Source organism: Lampetra planeri, chromosome 50, assembly GCF_965212315.1.
Source record: "Lampetra planeri chromosome 50, kcLamPlan1.2.h2, whole genome shotgun sequence".
Taxonomy (NCBI): Eukaryota; Metazoa; Chordata; class Hyperoartia; order Petromyzontiformes; family Petromyzontidae; genus Lampetra; species Lampetra planeri.
The window spans coordinates 6761132-6786774 of record NC_136156.1 but is presented as its reverse complement, the minus strand read 5'-3'; the positions used below and the strand labels follow the sequence as shown (position 1 = coordinate 6786774).

At 46.4% G+C, this 25643-nt stretch overlaps 1 protein-coding gene across 1 annotated transcript; it reads right to left on the bottom strand.

Moving 5' to 3' along the window:
• Window positions 1-1689: 1689 nt before the first annotated feature.
• LOC144734195 (uncharacterized) lies at window positions 1690-13313 on the bottom strand. Its single transcript, XM_078616279.1, has 5 exons — window positions 12939-13313; window positions 11272-11374; window positions 8698-8826; window positions 6564-6668; window positions 1690-3290 (listed from the first exon to the last, which is right to left on the bottom strand). The coding sequence occupies exons 2-5, from the start codon at window positions 11372-11374 to the stop codon at window positions 2542-2544; spliced, it is 1086 nt and encodes a 361-aa protein (XP_078472405.1). The 5' UTR covers window positions 12939-13313; the 3' UTR covers window positions 1690-2541.
• Window positions 13314-25643: the final 12330 nt, after the last annotated feature.

Genomic DNA, 25643 nt, shown 5'->3' with positions numbered 1-25643 from the left:
TGTGACGTCACCACGGCGCCTGTGCCAGGCTAGGTGCACTCTGAGGCTGCCACGTGAAGTGTCGAAGGCTCGCTGCTGACAGGAGGTCTCGGGACAGACCCAGCAGGTGCCATGGCTGACTGAGATGACCGGTAGATGCACCACCGGCTGTAGCCCCCTCCTGTGCCAGGCTAGATGCAGGTCACGGGACAGACCCAGCAGGTGCCATGGCTGACTAAGATGACCGGTAGATGCACCACCAGCTGTACCCCTACTGTGCCAGGCTAGGTGCAGGTCTCGAGACAGACCCAGCAGGTGCCATGGCTGACTGAAATGACCGGTAGATGCACCACCACCAGCTGTACCCCCCTACTGTGCCAGGCTAGGTGCAGGAGGTCACGGGACAGACCCAGCAGGTGCCATGGCTGACTGAGATGACCGGTAGAAGCACCACCAGCTGTACCCCCCTACTGTGCCAGGCTAGGTGCAGGTCACGGGACAGACCCAGCAGGTGCCATGTCTGACTGAGATGACCGGTAGATGCACCACCAGCTGTACCCCCTACTGTGCCAGGCTAGGTGCAGGAGGTCTCGGGACAGACCCTGCAGGTGCCATGGTTGACTGAGATGACCGGTAGATGCACCTCCAGCTGTACCTCCCTACTGTGCCAGGCTAGGTGCAGGAGGTCTCGGGACAGACCCAGCAGGTACCATGGTTGACTGAGATGACCGGTAGATGCACCACCACCAGCTGTACCCCCGTACTGTGCCAGGCTAGGTGCAGGATGTCTCGGGACAGACCCAGCAGGTGCCATGGCTGACTGAGATGACCGGTAGATGCACCATCAGCTGTTACCCCTACTGTGCCAGGCTAGGTGCAGGAGGTCTCGGGACAGACCCAGCAGGTGCCATGGCTGACTGAGATGACCGGTAGATGCACCACCACCAGCTGTACCCCCCTACTGTGCCAGGCTAGGTGCAGGATGTCTCGGGACAGACCCAGCAGGTGCCATGGTTGACTGAGATGACCGGTAGATGCACTACCAGCAGCTGTACCCCCCCTACTGTGCCAGGCTAGGTGCAGTTCTCGGAACAGACCCAGCAGGTGCCATGGCTGACTGATGACCGGTAGATGCACCACCACCAGCTGTAACCCCCCTACTGTGCCAGGCTAGGTGCAGAAGGCCTCGAGACAGACCCAGCAGGTGCCATGGCTGACTGAGATGACCGGTAGATGCACCACCACCAGCTGTACCCCCCTACTTCGCCAACACATACACGCGCACGTGTTCTGACTTTCGCTCCTCCCAGCGAGAACGAAGCGACAAGATGCAGCGGAAGATGAAGCAACGCAATTGCAGGACGAGCCCACGCGTGTCGCGGCGTGTGAAGTACACGTCCAGGTTGAAGACTGAGGGCCACGGTGATGATTGCCTTGGGAGGAACGCGACTCAACACTGTTCAGTCAATCGGATTCGGTCTACTGTGTGGTTCGCGTGGCCGCACTCAATGCACTACGTACGGTGCGAAAGAAGTTCAACGTCCTGTGCATACAATTAAACTCACTCCCGTTGCTCATAGCGCACAGTTCGGATGCTGCACCCAGGTCATTTGCGGTTTTCGCTTTTCCGTAATGGGTTGTGTTTCTATTCGCTCGATTCTGTTAACTTCACATTGCGATCACCGTTCCCCATTCATCGCCACGTCCTTGTTTTTAGTGCAATGTGTCCGTTCGTTTTATTGTTAACACAAAACGTAGGATTTCGCGACCAATACTATCCATGCGGTTTTTGTGTTAGATCGCCGTGTCGGGTGGTGGCGGGTTTAACGACACATTTATTATTTACGCGATCTAACCTCTTATACACCGCACAGGATTCTTATTTGTTCTTTAGGCATATTTTTTTCTTATACCCAATGGTGCCTCCGTACGGATCACTTTGATCTTATTCTGTTGCACAACAGATCTCCCTGGCTAAATATAACTTTCTGTACAACAAACATTGAAATCAAACATTTCACCGAATGAACGAGTCTTGATTTGAAGCTTTCGTTACTGCAGGAATCCATACTCTTTGGTTCGTTCGGTAAAGTCACGTAGTTAGAAATAAAATAAAACAAATCACGACGTTTCGATCGCAACACAAGCGTTCGTCATCAGGCAACAACAAAAAAGTAACTACGTGACTTTACCGAAAGAACCAGAGTATGAATGACACTTCAGTATCAGGTTCAAAACCGGCTAAATCGATGAAAGGGTTGCCCCTACGCCTTTTCCCGGCCAGGCCGCTATTCGAGCTGCGCTGTCTCATCGCGAACTCGAGACTTACTTTTTACAGTCGCTTGGCACAGATTCGCTACACCTTTGTAATCACAATTACATTCTTCCGAGGACAAACGCGTGTAGGAAAGCGTCACAGAATCCATGCGTATGCACACAAAGCAACAGAAATGCATCGTATGGTTTCCCTGTTACACAACTGCTTTCCTAGCAAATGTACAATAGAGCGAATTAGCTTTTAGAACTTACGTCCTTTCAAGTACGTGCTCGAGAATACAATTTTCAACTGGATTGTTGTCCGATACCCTTCTCGTACTCATTCCATATGCGCAGATCATCAGCGGTGTGCATTACCGAATGCCTCTTTAAAGATGAACTTTGTGAAAACCCCTTCCCGCAGTCCTTACACACGTGTGGCTTCTCGCCTGTGTGCGTTCTATAATGCCTCTTTAGTGAGAACTGCTGTGAAAACCTCCTTTCACAAACCTTGCACACGTGCGGCTTTTCGCCAGTGTGCGTTCTCAAATGCGACTTCAAATAGACACGGTGTGTGAACACCCTCCCGCACACTCGACACTCGTGGGGATTCCCGCCGGTGTGTATTACCGAGTGGATTTTCAAATTGTACAATTCTCTGAACTCCTTTCCGCAGTCCTTACACTTGTACGGCTTCTCGCCAGTGTGTATTCTCGAGTGTCTCCTTAATGAACAATGCTGGGAAAATCCCTTCCCACATACCTTGCAAATCAGTGGCTTTTCACCGGTGTGTGTTCTGTAATGCACCTTTAAATAGGAAAGGTGTGAAAAGCCTTTCCCACAAATGTTACACAAATGTGGGTAGCCACCAGCATCCCATCTCTCCTGCTTGGCATTGAAACACGATGTGGTGTCTTCGAGATTCTTGCCGCAGCGTGTGCAGGCTTGTAAGATGTGGCTGGAGAAGGTTGCCTTATTGTCCGCCGTTATGCCGAAATCTCTCCCGCAATCCTTCTCGCACTCCTCACACACGAGTCCCACTGCTTTCGCGTCATCTGCCACACATTTTCAAAACACAGCGTCAGTTGAAGGCACAATAAAACAATGAGTTGTCATAAAAAAAATTCAGAAGCGACCTGGCCACAAATTATATCTCAACGAAGTGGCTTGTCACGTGGAAATTTATGCATGTTTCTAAATGTGGAGAGGAAAACCAGAGGACCCGGAGAAATTCCATGTTACCACAGACAGAGAGAGACATACAAACTACGAATATACAGGCGTCAGGGTCGGGATAAAACCCACCAGGCGAGGCAGTAAACATCTCGCCACCGTGCTGAGATGTTTACTGCATTGCCTTTGCAAGAGCACATGAGGAACACGTGGATACGACAAGATATGCAGATTCGATGCATGATAAAAAATACAACACGTAAACACAGGTCGTTGGATGTCTAACATCCGGAGAGATAAATAAGGAGCGTCACCGACAGTCGGGGCGCTTTGGCAGGGACTCATCGACGACGAGAGGTGGAAGACATCGGGGCCCACTGTTCGAGATCAACTAAGTGGAAACCTATATTCTTGGTTCTTTCGGTAAAGTCACGTAGAAGGGAAGTAATACAATGATGAAATAATAAAAAATAAAAACATAAAACAATAAACAAAATTTTGTTTTCTTTTTTTTCTTTTTTATTATTTCCCTTCTACGTGACTTTACCGAAATAACCAAGAATATGAATCCCTGCAGTCACGTAAGCTTTAAATCAAAATTTAAGTGGAAACCATCGGGGCTGACTGTTTGAGATCAACTAATTGGAAACAATCGGGGCTAAAGATAGCCGTAGTAATCACGAGTGTGGCAGTTGTTACACTCCGAACTGTAAATACGTTCAGTTATAAAGCTCTACTTCTACAAAAATGGATGTCTCCAAGGAGCTTCTTTACAAATTGCTAAAACAAGTGGACTTGGGCAGAACACAATTCTAGAAGGAACGATAGCTGATGGTCAAGAGTATAGACGGAGTGGCAGCCAAACGATAGAACACAGCCACTCAGGAGATGGAGCGATGAAATCGGCTCATATAAAGGTACTCGGTGGATTATCCCAGTGCAGGATCGTGAGAGATGGTTTCAGTTGGGGGATTGACTGTGACTGATGATTAATGCGTATCATGACTCCCACACATTGCTGCAGTTAATTTAGTCATTAACTGCAGCAATGTACAAATGCCCTGATAGTGCATTGTCTTTGCATTGTTCACCTTTTGGCGTTCTCTGGTCTGACAATGGTGAGATTAGACCATAAAGAAGGCTGTCTCTGGTGTAGACCAATCAGTTTCAAAGACGATGCCTTTATTATCAGAGCATGCAGACAGGACACCTTGAAAAATGATTGTTTGGTGTTTTAACATCTTAACACCTGTTGTATTCATAATAAACGTTTTTTGGGTCAGATCGCGTTATTTATAAATGTGTCGTAACCCTCCACCACCCGACACGGCCAATCAGCAAAAAAGTGTCACGTTGGCAAAAGACAAATAGTTCACTACTTTAGCCCACCGGTGTGTTGAAGCGTGAAACCACAACATTTAAAAAAATTTAGTACGACGTTTCGCTGGTAATTGCATCCAGCATCATCGGGCAATTGCCAGAAAGGGTAAAACTTATTGTTATATTTTGATCCTGGCAAGAAAGGTCCTATATTGTAACAACGTAGACTGAGCCAATGACCTGCCATCGGACTAAAACATTAACCAATGATGCCTGAGGGATTTTAGGGAAGTGATATTGTTGAGCTTAAGTCAGGTGGGAGAGAACCATTACTTCTTCAAGATCAAGATGTCATCATGGGTGCATGTTGAGCTTCTTTCGCACCATACGTAGCCGACCTTGCTAATCGGAGGTGCGGGGGAAGGACAACAAACTAAACACAAAAAGCAGCGAATGGCAAAAGTTGTTGATGCTACGACAGATCGCCAAAGCTTTCTACACTCTGCCAGATCCCACGGCTTCTGCAGTCAACACGCAACCTCTAATATCTTCTCTGACACTATCCCACCATCTGAGCATAGGTCCTTCCCCTTGGTCGCCAATCTCGTGGAGACCACTCCAATGCCTGTCTCTGCAATCGGCCCTCACCCATCCTGCACGCACGTGTCCCACTCGGCACAGATGTTCTTGCCTGATGTTATCCACAAGTAGGCCTCGGCAAGGTAAGGTAATTTACCATTTTTACCGGGTAAAAGGGTAAAGGGTAAATGTGTCGACAAGCCAAGGGGTAAGGTAAAGGGTAGGGTAAAGGTAGCTCGGAAGAATTACCCGGTAGGGTAAAGATAGCGCGAAGTATTACCCGGTAAATACGGTGCCTTGTTTACCACTAAAAGCTCCGTGGTGCAGTCCGTGGCCTCCATTTAATAAGCAATATTTTTAAAAACTTTTAAAAACACGCTTTTATTAAATGTACTAGTAATGGCAGAACTCCACGAATCCAGGTAGTGGCCCCGAAGCTTGCCATAACGTAAGGGACAGTGGCCAATTACAGCCAACGTAAGTTGAGCGTGGACAATTAGACCCAAGCCGAAACATAACATATAAAAAAGATGGTTTAAATTTTTTAATGATAGAATATAGTATTCTCATCAGTATGACATAAATATTCCAAGTTTGCAGTCGATACCACATTGGGAAGTGGATAAAAATTGAGTTACAAGATTTGAGGATACAACAACGAAGACGACAACAACAAGCGTGTAAAATTGGAATCATCGAGAGTATTCTATATTAATTAAGCGCTCTACCTTATAGCATTTACCGTTATAAACCTTTTTCATGTGTAGTAGTTCCCTAGTAATTACCCTGTAATCGGGTAATTTGTATGGGGTAATGGTAAAAGGTAGGGTAAAGGTAGGCTCGTTGCTTTTTACCTTTTACCTTACCTGCTAAAGGGTAAAAGGTAGGGTAGAGTGATTGTATTGTGGTAAGGTAAAAGGTAGGGTAAAGGTAAGCTCTTTGTTTTTACCTTTTAACTTTTACCTTACCTTGCCGAGGCCTATCCACAAGACCCACCTGCCACGTTCCCTGCCAGACGTATGCATTGCTTCTCCTGTCTTTGACACCTGGACTCAAATGCCAACAACTTATTTTTTAGTTGCTCAGTTACTCCTTCAATTTGGTTTCAATATAACTGTACCGCTAGTCTCAACACAGCCGTCAGGGACTCAGAACATCCTTCTACCTCATCAAACATCCTTACTATTCGTTGTACCGCATTAGAGTTATTATTGGTGACGAAAAAAAAAGCTTTTTTTTCTGTCAAAAGGACTCACCGTGACCAATGTCATCCTCCGACAACTCCACCTCAATGAAGTTCTGGTCTGTCGTGGCCAATGCATCATGGGAATCCCTCGTTCCCTCTGGTCTCCCTTTGGATCCTTCAAATAAAAAAATATATTCAGATTTGGAGTTAAAAGTACTCTTTGATATGAGGTCAAATGTTGAGACAAATGCATGACATGGCGAGTCACACAGGCCAGACGGATATTACTGGTAGGAACCACCTGGTTCCACCAGCCCACAGGGGATTATTGTGTCCGTCCGTCGTGCATCCAAAAATGGGATGGGTGGGGCTGGGTGGAGAGGGGAGGGTGGGGAGGGGCTGGGTGCGGAGGGGAGGGTGGGGTGGGGCTGGGTGGGGAGGGGCTGGTCACCCCGTGGTGCCCTTATAAAACTCAACGTTTAACCTACTCACACCGGCTTGTGCCCGCCCTCACAGTCGGGCATATTTGCGGAATACACCACGCCGCCGTTGACCCTGGCCATTGACCGAGCAACCCAACGTTCCTACCAGCTCCCTCCGCAGGAATGTGTTGTGCCAACAATGTTTAAATTCCCCAACATGTTTCCTCGGTTTGGTTCATTTAGTCTTCTGCTTCAAATTCCAAGTATCGGCCGAAATTGATTTACAGGAGTAAAATTTTAACTGATGTGCTGCTTTTTATCGATGTTTTTTTTTCATCATGAAAAATTATCACGAGGCTATTAGATTATTTACTCCGCCACTTAACGGTTTACTTGACTCATGGGGTAACACGAAAATTAGTTGAAAACAAAAATGTTTGACTTTCTCGTCCCCATCAATGCGTGCCACTGGATAGGGCTTGGTGATGCCATCTGTATCATCACGCTGGGCCTGGCTTCTCGGTGAGGCTTCCCGCCAATATTTCGCCGGTAATTACAACCAGCGTCATCAGGCGACAGCCAGAGTTGTGGATTGTGTGTGTTGTGGCTTTACTCTCCCAACACACCGGAGTGCTGAACAAGTAACTAATCGGCATGTTTTATGTGACAAACCTTACTAATTGGCTGTGTCGTGTGGTGGCGGGTTTAATGACACGTTTCTATTTACGTGATCCAACCAAAAAAAATCCTCTATTATGGATAATATTGGTCGTGAAAGAAACGTGTTCAACTGACTCACCTCCACGAAATATTACCTATGCTGTACTGGTTTGATCTCATCTTAAATGCCAGTCTGTTGCTCGCTTTCATCTCCATATATATAAAAGGCAAAATTGTGAACATGTGTCTGTTCAAAATGTTTACTGACATGCAACAAACTGTAAATTTGCCATGTGGGTACTTTCCAGACTGTACACCATGCAAAAATTATAAAAATACACTTTTTTGGGGGGGGGGGAGCTCAATAATGCATTGATTTTTTGCACGGCAAATGAGCTGTGACGTCAAATCTGTCACGTGACCCGCGCATGTGGAAGCGTAACGCATTGTGGTGTAGTGGTTAGCGCGCCGCGCTACGAACCCGGCGACCCGAGTTCGATTCCTGCTCACGGCCACCACCGGTGACGATTACTTAAACTGCTCCTGGACCTCCCCTAGGTCGACTCAGCCTCAAACGAGTAACTGCTGTGGTGTGTGAACATCGCCACTGGGGAGACAAAGGCGGCCGGGCGTGGTGCTGTCACCCACCCCCTAGTTGATCACACTGGTCAACACACTTTTTCTGGCATAAGGTATTCCAACGGTTTAAGGTAATTTTGGGGTGCTGATTCCAAATCTGGCATCAATTTTTGTCTATCACATCAAGTTTTTGAGATATCAAATATTGCATTTTCAATAAAAACTGCAGAAGAAAAATATTAAATAAATGTAGATATCTACATAAAACGATATTATAAACACACTATCCTAAAAATACAGCACCATATTTTAACACTAAAGCAATCACTGACTCGCAACAACTTGCAATCATAAGTGACAGAGTTAATTTCGGGTAAAATAAATAAAAACGGGGTATGCCGATAGCATAAAAATGAGATGTGATAGGGCAAATCTGAGATCAGATTTGGAATCAGCACCCTGAAATTAGTCTAAAACAGCTGCAAAAGTCCAGGCCAGAAAAAAATGTTTTTTTTTTGTTGATCGGTGTAATAAAAGACTCACCTTGACCAATGTCCTGCTCTGCCAACTTCACCTTGAATAGGTTCCCGTCTGCAGTGGCCTTGCATCCTTGGAACTCCCCCGTCTCTTCTGGCCTCTCAGTGCCTTCTTCAACTTTGACAATAATCAAACCTGAAATTTAGAAAACATACCACGTGTGTTTTTTCTTTTCCGATGGAGGTTAAAAATTCCATAACATAATAAGGCACTTTTGAAGCTTGGTCTTTTGATTCCAATGATTGGAAGCTATACGTTTACAGCAGCAGATGTTAACCGCTGAGCTACCTTGGAACAATGTTGTGTTGGTAACCAAACAAAAATAGCACCAATTTGCTTTGGGATTTCAGGTTGTTTCATGTTTTTTTGTCAAGTGCTTATAGGTGTGGATGTATAAATGCCCTTTTCCTAAAGTCAAAAGCGCAATTAGATATTCTGGGAAGCACAACTTGACGTTAGTAGCAATGTATGTACATTGAACTTATTTCGCACCGTACGTAGGCCAACCGTGATAATCGGCTGTTGTATTTACAAAGCCCCGAATGAGGAAATGCTATTGGCAAAACTCCATCGAGGGAAAAAAAAACAGTGGTGGCATCTTGTTTTGCCATTCGACTAAGAAAACATAATTTTTGGAGCTCTTTCTCAGCTGAGCCTCACTCACAGTGGCTCACACAAATGTTTTGGATCTCCTTTTCCCATAAGTGTCGAGGCACTACACCCTTGGCTTGCCAGAAAGTAGGTAACAGTAAAGTGCAAACTAATATCAATCTGTCCCTTCTGTACCCCTGGCACACACAGGTTTTCTTTTGGGTGCTGCAGTTTTCCTCCCACATGTATACACGCTCATTAAGTGGATGAAAACATCTTAACATGCTGTTGTCCCTTGGTTAACAGTGACATCAGTCAACAGTTTTTCATATTCTTGGTTCTTTCGGTAAAGTCACGTAGAAGGGAAATAATAAAATAATAATAAAACATTAAATAAAATTCTCACGACGTTTCGGCCACAACGCAAGCAGCCGTCCTCAGGTGAAGAAACAGGGCTGTCGGAAAGACAGCGCTCCAATGAACACTGCTAAGCTTGGCAGCGTATTTTAACGTTTCGCCTCCCATAGGACCCCATGGTTTCGACTAACGTTCACATTTCTACGAGCAGCATGTTTACGTAATGCACGGGGGTGCCAATTTCGGCCAATCCGAGCGCTTGTTAGTGGGGCTGAGCCATGCCCTCAGCAAATCCGCGACGCTCATTTCAGCGTTGAGACCTCGACTGGCTTTGTTAACGTAATGTTTTTTTCCAACAAATAATTTTCTCCTACCTCAACTTCTCCATCAACCCCATTAAGCCGGCCATCTTCTCAGGTTTATTTTTAATATTGAGTGTTTAAATGTTATAAACTTTTTTTTAAGGTCAAAAAAGACAAATTCCGATCGTCTTGGAATGGATTCATGATTTTTACATGTAATTCATACACAGTATTCGATTAACTGTTAAATCGGTTTACAGTAGTTTTCGTGGAATGGATTCAAAATGTTAACCGAGGGACTCCTGTATAGAGGACTGCAGAGGTTGGGCAATTTCAAGTAGCACAAGTTCACCGCCTCGCTGCCTAACACAGCTTTGTCTGTAGTTTCCTCGGCGATTGTGAGATGCAATTTGCGCTATTTAGAACTAAACACGAGTATTGTGTCAGGTGCACAACTCTACGGAACTATTTCAACTGGAGTCTGCTTCGCTCACTCTCTTAACTGACACGAGGCACCACTGCATTCATTCAGTGTGCCAATTTACGCTGCAGCGGTGATTCGAACTTGATGATTGGCGATGCTTAGAGTGATCTCACCAGCATCAACTCTAAATAATCATGAGCGTCCTGGAGTTTATACGTAGCATAATACGTTCTATCATTTTAGTGCTTACGCAATATACGCTCAGGAGCGAAATGCCAACGTCGAGGGCTTCGGGAGAGATTTCGTGAGAGATTTCAAGCTTGGTGGTGTTCATTCAGACGCTGTCTTTCCGACAGACCTGTTCTTCACCTGATGACGGCTGCTTGCGTTGTGGCCGAAACGTCGTGAGAATTGTATTTTATTATGTTTAATTCTTATTATTTTATTATTTCCCTTCTACGTGACTTTACCGAAAGAACCAAGAAGATTTCGTGTAGTTTTGCTATCCCTCCTCCGTTGTTTGGTTTGCATGGTCACAGGCGCAATACTCGTGGCCCGTGTCCTTAATTTTTTATTTCTGAAGGAGCTGTGCACGTCGGCCTGTCGATGTTGTGATGCGGTTGATGGTTAGTGCCCGTGTCTTCGAGGAGGTGGGAATGTCGTAGCCACGAGGCTCGATGTGTGGGTCTCGAATGAGGTGCTCGTACTTAACGTCAACGTTGTTCCACTGCTTGCCAGCGTCCTTCTGGATCTGGGTGAGATTCGAGGATGGTGGCAGCGCGCTCCCAGAAGGGGGATCGTAAACGTAAGTAACTTCATAAATGAGCAGACAATATGCCTCGATCACATCTGTCCCCGCATGTAAAAACATTTCTTAAATTTTTTTTCTTTCTTACACATCCGTACCTGCAGTAGCATCTTCAAACTTTGCCACATCGCGAGGCATTCCAGGACTTGAATATTCTTCAATTTCTTGTTTGATGAACGGCAACTTAATGTGTGAAGCCATCTGAGCACAAAACACACAGATGTTCATTCAGACACGGTCGAGAGATGAAGAAAACAACTATAAACGAAACTATTGTTTTTCTTGTACCAGCTAAGGCCCACTGAGCTATATAGATATTTTTCAGAAGTGACCCAGCCACAAATGATAGCCCAACGAAGTGGCTTATCGTGTGGAAATGCAAGCAGCCAAATATTTACTATTGGACTCTAAATTTATGTTGCGGGGAATCACACGGAGTCACCGGGTCAAACAAATCCACGCGACCACCACAGGGAGAGACACGCATACTCCAAATACACAGCAGGCGTCAGGATGGGGATCGATACCCACGACCTCCTGTACACCAGGCGAGGTAGTTAACATCTCCTGGCCACCGTGATGATGAGACACACAAACATCAGAAGGCGTCAGGATGGGGATCAACACCCACGACCTCCTGTACACCAGGCGAGGTAGTTAACATCTCAGAGCCACCGTGATGATGATGAGAGACACACAAACTCCAAATACACAGCAGGCGTCAGGATGGGGATCGATACCCACGACCTCCTGTACACCAGGCGAGGTAGTTAACATCTCAGAGCCACCGTGATGATGATGAGAGACACGCAAACTCCAAATACACAGCAGGCGTCAGGATGGGGATCGATACCCACGACCTCCTGTACACCAGGCGAGGTAGTTAACATCTCCTGGCCACCGTGATGATGATGAGAGACACGCAAACTCCAAATACCTCCTGTACACCAGGCGAGGTAGTTAACATCTCAGAGCCACTACACAGCCTCGAATCGCAGAGGCCCTCGCCAAAGGGCCCGGTTAGTGCTGTTTGTGTCACCAGAGAAGAGGCAATGAAAAACGCCTCGATTAGAAACCCTAAAATCTTGGTGTTGACGTTCCTCCAAGCACACACATCGGTGATTGTCACGGGTTCGTGAGAGAACAGGGGGAGTTGACTAGTCATCCAGCAGTGGACTGACCATGGCTGATGATGATGATGATATAACACAAACACACACAGGCAAAGAACACCCCACCACACCGTCTCCGAACAAGAATACCGGGGTCAAGGTGCTGTTGGCGAGCACCTATTACTATTACTAATACTATTACTAATACTACTAATACTATTACTAACACTATTACTAATACTACTAATACTATTACTACTACTATTACTAATACTATTACTAATACAATTACTACTACTATTACTACTACTATTACTACTAATACTATTACTAATACTATTACTACGACGATTACTAATAATACTATTACTAATACTACTACCAATACCACTAATAATATTACTAATACTACTACTAATACTACTAATAATATTACTAATACTACTACTAATACTATTACTAATACTATTACTAATACTATTACTAATACTATTACTACTACTAATACTATTACTAATAATATTACTAATACTATAACTAATACTATTACTACTATTACTAATACTACTACTAATACTATTACTAATACTATTACTACTATTACTAATACTATTACTACTAATACTACTACTATTACTAATACTATTACTCACTCAGACGGCAGCATGCAGGGGAGGGGGCAGTCGCTGTGAGCAATGACAGCGCGGCCTCTCTCACACGCCAGAGTCTCCACTCGTCCCAGTGTCTCCCTCCCCAAGTGTCTCCTCATGTGTCTCCCTGTGTCCCAGTGTCCCTCCCTCCCCAAGTGTCTCCCTGTGTCCCTCTCGAACCTCCCCGTGTCTCCCCGCTTGTGTCCCTGTGTCCCAGTCAGACCCTGTCGTCCCTCCCGTGTCTCCGTGTGTCCGAGTACCTGACCCCCCCTTGTCACTCAGTGTCTCTCCCCGTGTCCGACTACTTGTCCCTCCTGTGTCCGTCCTGTCTCCCCCCGTGTTTCAGTCAATTGTTGTCCCTCTCCTCCAGTGTCTCCCCCCCCCCCGTGTCTCCTCCCCGTGTCTCTCAGTGCCCAAGTCCCCGTGTCTCTCCCCGTGTCTCCTTGTGTCCGAGTCCAGTGTTTATCACCGTGTCTCTCAGTGTCCGACTACTTGTCCCCCTCCCCACCCCCGTGTCTCTCCCCGTGCCTCCCCGCGTGTCTCTCCCCGTGTCTCCCCGCGTGTCTCTCAGTGCCCGTGTCCCCGTGTCTCTCCCCGTGTCTCCCCGTGTCTCTCCCCGTGTCTCCCCCCGTGTCCGAGTCCCCGTGTCTCTCCCCGTGTCTCCCCCCGTGTCTCTCAGTGCCCGAGTCCCCGTGTCTCTCCCCGTGTCTCCCCGCGTGTCTCCCCGCGTGTCTCTGCCTGTGTCTCCCCCCGTGTCTCTCAGTGCCCGAGTCTCCGTGTCTCTCCCCGCGTGTCTCTTTGTCCCTCTCCGCTCCCTGTCCCTGTCCCCTCTTTCCCCCTCGCCCGTGCCCGCCGAGCGACAAGATGAGCGACAAGCTGAGACACAAGACGCGCGACACGATGAAACACAAGACGAGCGACAAGATGAGACACAAGATGAAACACAAGACAAAGCGACACGATGAAACACAAGATGAGACACAAGACGAAGCGACAAGATGAGACACAAGACGAGCGACAAAATGGGACACAAGACGAAGGTTGCCAACCAACAGCAGTGGTCGGGGAAGCTACGAGCACGATTCGATTTGTGAACGCTGCACTTTCAAACAAAGATACACAAGCGAACCTGTCAACCCCTTATCAGCGCCCTACCTTATTACAGACAGATTCAGACCTTATTGGTCACCCCGTGCCCTTTATAAATCTCAACGTTCATCCTACAAAGTCCCATCACAAGGGAAACACACAAACAAACACAAAAAAATGCCTGTATTGAAACGGCTGTACGCCCGCTTGGACCTTGAAACTCAATTTCCCTGTACGAGAATACGGGGTAAACCGGTAAACAATAGCGGTCAAGCGGGGGGTCAACACTGTTGTGGGGGCCCCCGCCGACCGGGTGATCGGGGCCCCTCCGCGTTCAAGTTCAAGTTAATTTATTAGGTATAGCCCTGTGAGCCATTCGGCTCATGAATCGGGTGCAACCGCAACAAACAAAAAACATCTTAAAGTGAATGTGACTAAGTGCAAACAGAAAATCTAAGAAAAGACAGCAAAATATAGCGCCCCCTCTGAAGGACATCGCTCAAGCGCTGGCTCACCACCGCACGGGGTTCCTCCCAGCACGCCCACGGAGACCACCACCACCGCCACTCGTGCGAAGGCGGCTTCGCGAACGCGCGCGCCCCCTTGCTGGCGCTTATATTTTAACACGCCCCACAGTTAACGAGCGCTCCTACAGTAGCGGCGCAAACTGCCCACCCACGCAGATGCTCCACCCACACACACAAATCACACTGCACCAATACTCTGTGCTAACGTTTATTCGTGGCGCAAAACCTTGCACTGCCCGGAGGAAATATTCTGCGAGCAGAGCCTATCCTATCACTACCCAATTCTCCCAAACACTTACGCGCCCTGTCACGTACCTCGCAGCCGTTCTCACGGCGTCGCGCGGACGCGAGGAGAGGCGGAGGGACGGAGATGGGAGAGAACCTTGCCTAACACTGGCGTCTCACGGACGCTGCAAGCGGCTCGAAGAGGCAGGGAGTCGGTCTGGGTCACCGAGCGGCCGGAGATCAGAGGACCCTTGAACCGTTTCGGGTTCCCCCTTTTATGCCCTGGGATTTCGAAAATCCAGGGTTACATTACGTCATCCTGTGCAGCTAATTGTGCGCCTGCCTTTTTATTTTCAAACGTTTCGCTGCCGTTACCTAGGGCATTATGTTAGCCGGTTTAATCGGGGAGGCCGCTGGCTGCCGAATACACAACCGCGGTGTGCACAGGGATTTCCCTCCCACCTCCTCGTCTGCGCTGCTCGTGTAATATTTCACCCTGGCCCCTCCTCGGTGCTGTGAGCGTCTCATTGCGGTTAGCCCGGTGAGCTTTTGTCCGCCCATACAATGTTAAGCCAATTTAGCGGGGCCGCAATGTAATTTGTCCTGGGGGGGTCGGCCAATCTCCTGGCACCGGGAAACCGTGGGACTTCCTCTCTAGAGGTCCTTCGGATGAAAACCCGTGGTGCCAGGCGATCCCCCGCCGGGACACTACATGTGTGTGTGCGCAGCGTGTGTGCGTTCCGGGCGGGGGTAGGGGGGGAGTTGCGGCACTTGCGGAGTGGCTCCGCGGTCGTGGCACCACACTATGCTACTGCAGTGACCGAAAAATTACCCCACAAGGCAATATGCAGCCTAACGTCTATTTGAAAATAAACAAAGGTCTCCGATTGTAAGAAAGAGGCCTCTACGGTGATTGGTCGGGAGGCAGACTATATATTATAGGAATTGGAGGAATAAGGGTTTGAACGAGAAACTGATTGGCCTACACCAGAGACAGGAGCTTTCTTTATGGCCTTGTCTCCCTCTCTAATCTCAACAACAACGCCAGAACATGTTTGTTTGCATGTTCACCACAAGTACGTGTGGTTAATGCGAATTTGATTTCTAGCAAAACGTTTCTATTTAGGTGTTTGAACAATCTTTCCACCTGTTTTATTGCTATAAAATTGTTTATTTAGCTGATCTGTCCCCCACACGAGGATTCACGGCAGAACGAGAGAGGGTACAGAGCTGACCGGCTACACATCCTATACTTGTATTTTGTTATTATGGGTTTGTCTCATTTTTTTACAGATTTTATAAATGCCGTTCCCTGGCATTCTCTTTAATAATGGGCATAGACGACGGAGACACATCAATGGGGAAATGGACTTTAAATTTACAAAGGGGATAAAAAATAACGAACTCGGTGAATGGTGATCAAAAAGGTTGATAAATAGTCAGTGTAATAACTAACACGGATATGCAGACGCGTGCCTCAGACACACGGCGCATCGAGACGACCGCCCTGGGCCCCGCGATTTGGTGGTGGGGGGAGGGGGGGTAGGGGCCGCTTTGACGTCACGGTGCCAGACGTAATACTTGTTTTTTTTTAAGGCGTTGTATGATCCACAAAGTGAGATTTTCCCCAGGACCCGCATCCCCCCCTCCCCCCCGTATTGACTATGGATGGCCCTTCGTATATGGGCTTTTCTGTTCCATTTCATGTTTTAATAGAATCCACAACAACAAAAGTGAAGGTTGTGCAATAATTCACAAGTGGTCAGCTTCAAACACCAGTTGGTTTTCAGAATTGTAAGTGATGTGGTTGCCAACAGAAAGAGTGCACACTCCCATCAGTGTGATGCACGTGTAAGGACAGTACGGGGCCTAGTGGCCTTAATTAATAATTGAAGCGACGGAAACTGACAGGGTTACATAAGGACAGTACGGGACCTAAGTGGTGGTAAATAATAATTGAGGAGACAGGGACAGACAGGGCCGAATGAGGTGAGAGAAAGTTCGGGAAAAGGGGCATGGCCGAGTTCGAGAGGGGGATAAAAGGCGGCACGGAGCAGGGCTCTGGGCTGCTGTGGGGATCGTCATCAATGTCGTCATCAGGAGTGGATCGTCCTCACCGTATGGGAGCAGGTCGGCTTGTTGTCTAGAAGACTAAAGTTGATCATATATATGTCGTCGCCGTAGCTGTTACTTCGTCGGCTCCTATGTAGTCAGCCAGCCGTGTCGGTGACACCGTGTACAGAAAGGTATCCACTGTACATAGTCAACTCGCGTCCGCCCGCTCGTATGCGATCGAGTTGGGTGAACCGGAATAGACAATAAATATATACATACCTGGACAAGACTCTCTCTGAGTGCTACATTACACACGTGTACGTGTGATTTTTAGATTGATTCTAGATTTGAAGCTTTCGTGACTGCAATGATTCATATTCTCAGGTTTTTTCGGTAAAGTCACGTAGGTAAAACATTAAAAGTAATGAAAGTAAAATAAAACAAAACAAAAATAAAAATAAAATTTTACGACGTTTCGGAGGCAACACAAGTCTCCGTCATCAGGTGGGACCGTCACAGCCAGATTAGCTGCATCAAGTGAAGCAATGATTCAAAATGTAATCCCTTATAAGCAAGTTGAAGGGGGGGAGGAGAGGGGGGGGGGAGTTCATCAGAATGTGGTAGCCAATGAATGGAACGTATCGGGAGGGAGGGGGGTGGGAGGGGGAGGGAGCCAACAAAACATTTGGCGACGGCTTGGACGCGGCTGCTGCGCACGCCAACACAATGGGCAGAAAGGGGGGAGGGGAGGTCTGATACACATGATAGAACAAAGGAACGAAAATGCCCATGTTTATACCAATGCAGGCTGAAAAATGAAGAGAGTACTGTTAAAAATAACTGGGGATGTTAACACTCGGTGAAGTAAATTAAAATAGTGCCTGTCAGATAAGATGGTCCAAAAAGTGTAATTAAGTCTTTTTTGCGTGGTTAATAACATCTTTCCAGTGATTACTGAGTTTGTACCCATCATCACGGTTGAAATTATGTCTGTGTTTGTATATTTGTATGGCTTCGTGTACAAACCTTTGATGGTAGCCAGGAGGCTTGCAGAGAACCTTGGTCTCGGAAAAGACAATATCATGAGAGCCCGCCGAGTTGTAGCAATGATCGGCAACGGCCGAAGAATCAGTTCTGCCGTGTTTCAGATCTGACTTGTGCTCGCGGACACGATCAGCAACATGACGTTTTGTTTCTCCAATGTAGCAATCACCACAAATGCAACTCAATTTGTAGACTCCAGGATACTGTAAGTCAGGAACGACATCCTTCACAGATGGAATCAGATCACGGATTTTATGCACTGTGCTGAATCGGACTTGGATCTTATGTTTGTTTAGAATTTTGGAGATCTTTTTGGTCACGCCTGCTATGTATGGTAACGTGATAGTTTTGGTCGGAGTTTCATGTGGTTGTTTCTGTGTGGTGGGAGAGACAGCTTGGCGGATAGTACGGTCAGAGTATCCGTTCATCCTGAGGGCCCGATGTACATGTCTTAATTCATCAGTCAGGTGGTGTTGGTCAGAAATGCCATGGGCTCTGTGGTATAGCGTTTTGATGAGAGAATTCTTTTGAGATGGGTGGTGGTGGGAATCCGGTTTCAGGTAGGAATCTGTGTGGGTGGCTTTCCTGTAGACAGAATGTCCCAAGGATCCGTCAAGCCTCCTCTTAAACAGAATATCCAAGAATGGTAGTTTACCGTCTTTCTCCACTTCCATGGTGAATCTGATAGATGGGTGTCTAGAATTGATGTGGTCCAAGAAGTGGTTCAATGCTGGGAGGCCATGTGGCCAGATGACGAAAGTGTCATCCACATATCTCTTCCACAGGGAAGGACGCAGGGTGGATGTCTGGATGGCGTCTGATTCAAACTTTTCCATGAAAATGTTGGCTATAACTGGTGACAAGGGGGAGCCCATAGGGGTACCCTCATTCTGTTTGTAGAAGGTGCCATTCCAGGTAAAATAGGTGTTGGTGAGGCAATGCCTAACCAGCGCAGGTACATCAGAATTCAATCCCTGTTGGACTAAGTCCTCAATAATTGTTAGGGTGTCCGGTACTGGGACTTTGGTAAACAAAGATACTACATCAAAGCTGACGAGAATGTCATCAGGAGATAGTACCATGTCCTTAACCATAGAGACTAATTGGGTTGAGTTGAGTACTGCCGAAGAGGTCTTGCCTGTGAAGGGGAGCAGAGTATCTGATAGAAAACGGGCTAGTTTGTACGTCGGAGAGTTTATCGTCGACACGATGGGTCGTAGCGGGGTGCCTTCTTTATGGATTTTAGGAAGACCATAGAGTCTGGGAGGTCTTGCCGCCGATGGTTTTAGAGAGGGACGTTTGCTTGGTTCGATTAGGGAAGTCGAACTCATGATGATACTGTTGGTTTTTGTCGTTAGGCTTTTAGTGGGATCGTTTTTAATTTTGGAGTAACTCCCATCATTAAGAAGGTCCAGGATTTTGTTGTTGTATGAATCTTTATCCATGATGACCGTGGCATTGCCCTTGTCTGCCGAGAGGATGACTATATCATCTCTCTTTTTTAAATTCGCGAGTTCAGAGCGTTCGTTTTTGCTGATGTTACTAGTGGGTTTCTTAGCATTCTTGAGAATAGTAGCTATTTCAGCTCTTGCTACATCAGCATGGATGTGTCCTATGCCTCTGAGGGCTACATCAATCTGAGAAATCATATCCTCTACTGGTATATATTTAGGGGTGACGGCGAAATTTAGTCCTTTGGCCAGTACCGTTTTTAGATTGTCAGAGATTGGAATGTTACTCTGATTAATCACGGTCTTGTTAACATCCAGCTTTGCGATGTGTGGCTCTGGTTTCTTTTTAGATAGGAGGTTGAATTTAGAAATCAGGTTAGCTTTGCATTTGGCTGACATTGAGTCAGCAGAAGCAGAAGTCATGTTATCAACGTGGTTCCAATCAGAAGGTGACATTTTTTGTGTTAACATTAGATGTGTTTGTAAGAGAGTCTTGTCTAAATTATCGAGTTCAGATCGGAGTAACCTTATTCTCTCCGAGATTAGTGATAGGCTAGCTTTAAATAAGATCTGTTTGGAGTTCGGTGAGGACACAGCAGCGGATGTGAGTGTGAAAGCGATGGGTATTACCTTGTTATCGCGGCATCTCTTGAGGAAGGCCAGCGTCTCGAGAAGCTGTGACTTCTTGTCTCGTTGTCTGTTAAAAACTCTAACAGATAGGTGGAATTCCTCCCCGTAGAGGGCATTAATTCTAGATTTGAAGCTTTCGTGACTGCAATGATTCATATTCTCAGGTTTTTTCGGTAAAGTCACGTAGGTAAAACATTAAAAGTAATGAAAGTAAAATAAAACAAAACAAAAATAAAAATAAAATTTCACGACGTTTCGGAGGCAACACAAGTCTCCGTCATCAGGTGGGACCGTCACAGCCAGATTAGCTGCATCAAGTGAAGCAATGATTCAAAATGTAATCCCTTATAAGCAAGTTGAAGGGGGGGAGGAGAGGGGGGGGGGAGTTCATCAGAATGTGGTAGCCAATGAATGGAACGTATCGGGAGGGAGGGGGGTGGGAGGGGGAGGGAGCCAACAAAACATTTGGCGACGGCTTGGACGCGGCTGCTGCGCACGCCAACACAATGGGCAGAAAGGGGGGAGGGGAGGTCTGATACACATGATAGAACAAAGGAACGAAAATGCCCATGTTTATACCAATGCAGGCTGAAAAATGAAGAGAGTACTGTTAAAAATAACTGGGGATGTTAACACTCGGTGAAGTAAATTAAAATAGTGCCTGTCAGATAAGATGGTCCAAAAAGTGTAATTAAGTCTTTTTTGCGTGGTTAATAACATCTTTCCAGTGATTACTGAGTTTGTACCCATCATCACGGTTGAAATTATGTCTGTGTTTGTATATTTGTATGGCTTCGTGTACAAACCTTTGATGGTAGCCAGGAGGCTTGCAGAGAACCTTGGTCTCGGAAAAGACAATATCATGAGAGCCCGCCGAGTTGTAGCAATGATCGGCAACGGCCGAAGAATCAGTTCTGCCGTGTTTCAGATCTGACTTGTGCTCGCGGACACGATCAGCAACATGACGTTTTGTTTCTCCAATGTAGCAATCACCACAAATGCAACTCAATTTGTAGACTCCAGGATACTGTAAGTCAGGAACGACATCCTTCACAGATGGAATCAGATCACGTTACCATACATAGCAGGCGTGACCAAAAAGATCTCCAAAATTCTAAACAAACATAAGATCCAAGTCCGATTCAGCACAGTGCATAAAATCCGTGATCTGATTCCATCTGTGAAGGATGTCGTTCCTGACTTACAGTATCCTGGAGTCTACAAATTGAGTTGCATTTGTGGTGATTGCTACATTGGAGAAACAAAACGTCATGTTGCTGATCGTGTCCGCGAGCACAAGTCAGATCTGAAACACGGCAGAACTGATTCTTCGGCCGTTGCCGATCATTGCTACAACTCGGCGGGCTCTCATGATATTGTCTTTTCCGAGACCAAGGTTCTCTGCAAGCCTCCTGGCTACCATCAAAGGTTTGTACACGAAGCCATACAAATATACAAACACAGACATAATTTCAACCGTGATGATGGGTACAAACTCAGTAATCACTGGAAAGATGTTATTAACCACGCAAAAAAGACTTAATTACACTTTTTGGACCATCTTATCTGACAGGCACTATTTTAATTTACTTCACCGAGTGTTAACATCCCCAGTTATTTTTAACAGTACTCTCTTCATTTTTCAGCCTGCATTGGTATAAACATGGGCATTTTCGTTCCTTTGTTCTATCATGTGTATCAGACCTCCCCTCCCCCCTTTCTGCCCATTGTGTTGGCGTGCGCAGCAGCCGCGTCCAAGCCGTCGCCAAATGTTTTGTTGGCTCCCTCCCCCTCCCACCCCCCTCCCTCCCGATACGTTCCATTCATTGGCTACCACATTCTGATGAACTCCCCCCCCCCTCTCCTCCCCCCCTTCAACTTGCTTATAAGGGATTACATTTTGAATCATTGCTTCACTTGATGCAGCTAATCTGGCTGTGACGGTCCCACCTGATGACGGAGACTTGTGTTGCCTCCGAAACGTCGTGAAATTTTATTTTTATTTTTGTTTTATTTTACTTTCATTTTTAGATTGATGTTCACGAAATTTTAGTACAAGATTCACAGCAACATGTGAAGGTTGTGCAAGGATTCACAATTGGGCTGCTTCAGATAACATTTAGTTTCAGACGTGTAGGTGATGTGTGTTTGTGTATGTCGAACTTAAATCAATTCTACGGTGGTATCAGCAGCAGCCTATTGACAGAGTTTAAAATGCAACACGTTCACCAAAACACTGTGGCCTTAAGAGGAAAATATGAGGGTGTTTTCGGTGCGGGCCCCTCTTCATAGCACATAGTGAAAATGTAATAGGTCACCAAGACTAGGGGAGCCACGGTGGCGAGATGTTAACTACCTCCCCTGGTATACAGGTCGTTGTTGTATATTTGGAGTTTGGATATCTTTCCCCGTGGTCCCGTGGATTTTGTTCTGGGTCCTCTGGTTTTTTCCCCCACATTTAGAATCAACATGCATTTACAGTATTTGGCTGCTATACATTTTCACGTGGTAAGCCACTTAATTGGGCTATTTGTGGCCAGGTCTCTTCTGACAGAGCTATATAGCTCAGTGGGCATTACCTGGTTAAGCAAAAACATAGTTTAGTCATTTACAGATGGTCAGCACGAGGCTATGCAACTGTTAACAGTACTGGAAGTGAGCGAAAGAAGCTGGCTTGCAGTAACTTGCTTGTGCCACTGATTCAGCAGGAATCTTAGGGTTCAGCGTTTGGAAGAGGCTCACAGAGCAAGACGGTGGTAGCTTTGGGATTTTTAGCCGTTATTTACTGAGGTACAATGAGCCAGACTGAGAATTATTTCGGATAACTCGGCTTTAATGTTGAGAGGCTCACAGAGCTGGACTATGGCTTATGTAGAGTTCGTAGAGCTGGCAGGGGGAAGGAGAGTGCAGAGAGGTGAGTAGAGTGAGACGAGAGGGGGGAATTTGAAACGAATGACCTCAGACAGTAATGTTGAACACCAGCCACTTTTTATTTACATTAATTCCACAATTATAGGAGATATGTTTAAACGCCCAGGTAATTACTGGACTGTGACCACCTGTATTGACAACATGATTTTCATTGCAAGTCTCGTCACACTTTTATTTTGCGATATATTTAAAGTGTAAACACTTAAATTTCGATTTAAAGCTTTCGTGACTGCAGGGATTCATCTTCTTGGTTCTTTCAGACGCTGTCTCCCCGACAGACCTTGTCTTCACCTGAGGACGGCTGCTTGCGTTGTGGCCGAAACGTCGTGAGAATTATTTTATGATGTTTTATTTTATTATTTTATTATTTCCCTTCTACGTGACTTTACCGAAAAAACCAAGAAGGTGTAAACACTTGTTGTTAAATATTGTAGTGAATGTATCGGCCTCTGGCGGTTGCAGAGATTACGCGTACCCAACGAATACAAACTGCGTTAAGGCACGTCCACACCCGAACAACAATCAGTTGCGTGCAACTGATTGCTCGTGTGTGCGAGCAGTTGTGCAACCGGTTTTCCTCCCAGCAGGCAAGGTTGACTCGTGCCGCAGCGATTTGAAACGCCGTATTTAATCAGGGCCCATATTTAACAAAATCGCCTTGCCTACAATATCCGGCAGTTCAACAGCATCGATGCCAGCAAGCTAACAAAGTTGAGAGTAGACAATACATCTTTATATATTCGTATTTCCATATAAAACTAAATATTTACACAACCCATTGGCCCCACGGCCTTCGGGGAGTGAATCATTCAGCAGCATTGATTGAGCAAACCGGAACAATGTTTAGTCACTCGTCAGCAGGCAGGCCTAATTGTGTAAATGCTGAATCTGCCAGATGTTGAAGGCAAGGTCCCTCAGAGACATGGGACCGAGTTAGATGCGACATCGTATAACAAATATGTCGATGTGGAAGATATCAATAAAATATACTGGAAGCAATATGCCTCCTTCATTGAATCCCAGCACCAGCAGTCTCAAGGATATACTGTACATCTCAACACTACAACCATCACTACCCACCACCACCAACCACCACCCACCCAACCACCACAACCCACCCAATCACCACAATTAATCACAGCCCACACCAGTGCACCGATGGCGAGGCCCAACAAAAGATCTGCCAAACCATCACAGAGCAGCATGACCCCACACGTGATTTTATGGTGGTAAGGTCCCAGATAATTCCTATTATGTTAATATTATTATAAAGTCCTACAAGAGCCCTCGTATATGATGTTATGGCGGTAACGTCCCAGGCAAGTCCCAGTGCCACAATGTCATGGCGGTAAGATCAAAAGTCCGCTAAATGCAATGTTATGGTTGTAAGGTCCCAGCGAGGAGATTCCCCGTACCGTGAAGTCATGGTGATCGGGTCCGAGAGAAGCAGCAGCCAGGCCCTGCAGAGTTCCCACGTTGCTACGCTGCGGGCAACAAGGCCCAGATTCTCCCGGGGTGTGCAGCTCATGGCACGTATTTGTTGTACTCTCGAGGCAAGTCTTATTCTGCCCGGTTCAGTCATGGCATACGCTCAAGCGGAGGGCAGAAAAAAACTCTGCAAGGACGTCCCTCAAGGCCAACATGGAGGAGTCGAAGATGGAGGAAGGGGACCCGCTTGCGAGGATCTCGGCACTTTGGAAACCCTACGGCGTCGACGACACGAGGAAGGCAAAGGGTGAGCGGCGGAGGAGAGCAGCGGCATCGTCGTCGCCGACTGAACCGGCGACCCAGGGCCACGCGCCCCGCTGGGAGCACGAGCCGCGACTTACAGAGCCGGTCAATACTGGACCATCCGCCCCCGTCGGCCACCTTCGGACACATAGATAAGGCACCGAGATTTGTTTATTCAGCAAATGCTTTAAAGCGTAACACAGTTAAATCATCAGATACACAAGAAAATGTATTAATTAAATTACCACATGTATGTCAATGTTATACCGAGTGGAGGACATGCCACGTAAACATAGAGCCATGTGACCCCCCCCCCTCCTCCAGCACGTCCAGGGCAATAATTCTGCTCTGCACGTCCTGAAGGCATCGATGGAAGACGATCATTGTCAACAGCGAGAGACTGCCAAACAAGATTTGTTCAGGAGATTAATCTAATAGGGTGTAATTGAGACGACATAATACTGCAGTTATGCCCAATTAATGATTCAAAAACATAATTTTCCTAGATTTGAAGCTTTCGTGACTGCAAGGAATCATCTTCATAGGTTTTTTTCGGTAAAGTCACGTAGGTAAAACATCAAAATGAATGAAAATAAAATAAAATAAAATCAAAAAATCACGACGTTTCGGAGGCAACACAAGTCTCAGTCATCAGGTGGGACCGTCACAGCCAGATTAGCTGCATCAAGTGACGGTCCCACCTGATGACGGAGACTTGTGTTGCCTCCGAAACGTCGTGATTTTTTTATTTTATTTTCATTCATTTTGATGTTTTACCTACGTGACTTTACCGAAAAAACCTAAGAAGATAATTTTCCTACTTAAATGTCACGCCAACACGAATCGAATTGGTGACTACTCTTTAGACCACATATGTACTTGAAGTACAATCTGCGGCGAGGAATGCCCTCAGTACTGACCTGTGAATGCCTACTCTGTGCATTTCGTCCCATACTTTTTTTGTGCATTTACAAAAAAAAAACATGTAAAAAATATTTCAGAACAATTAAATGTATTGTTATGGT

What these genes read in the sequence shown, in the direction of transcription:
- LOC144734195 (XM_078616279.1), bottom strand. Translation starts at nt 11,374, where the DNA reads ATGGCTTCACACATTAAGTTGCCGTTCATCAAACAAGAAATTGAAGAA. An exon ending in GTTTGAAGATGCTACTGCAG is followed by an intron (nt 8,827 to 11,271) that starts GTACGGATGTGT and finishes TCTAAATTTCAG; the next exon opens with GTTTGATTATTGTCAAAGTT. An exon ending in GGAGGATGACATTGGTCACG is followed by an intron (nt 3,291 to 6,563) that starts GTGAGTCCTTTT and finishes AATGTGTGGCAG; the next exon opens with ATGACGCGAAAGCAGTGGGA.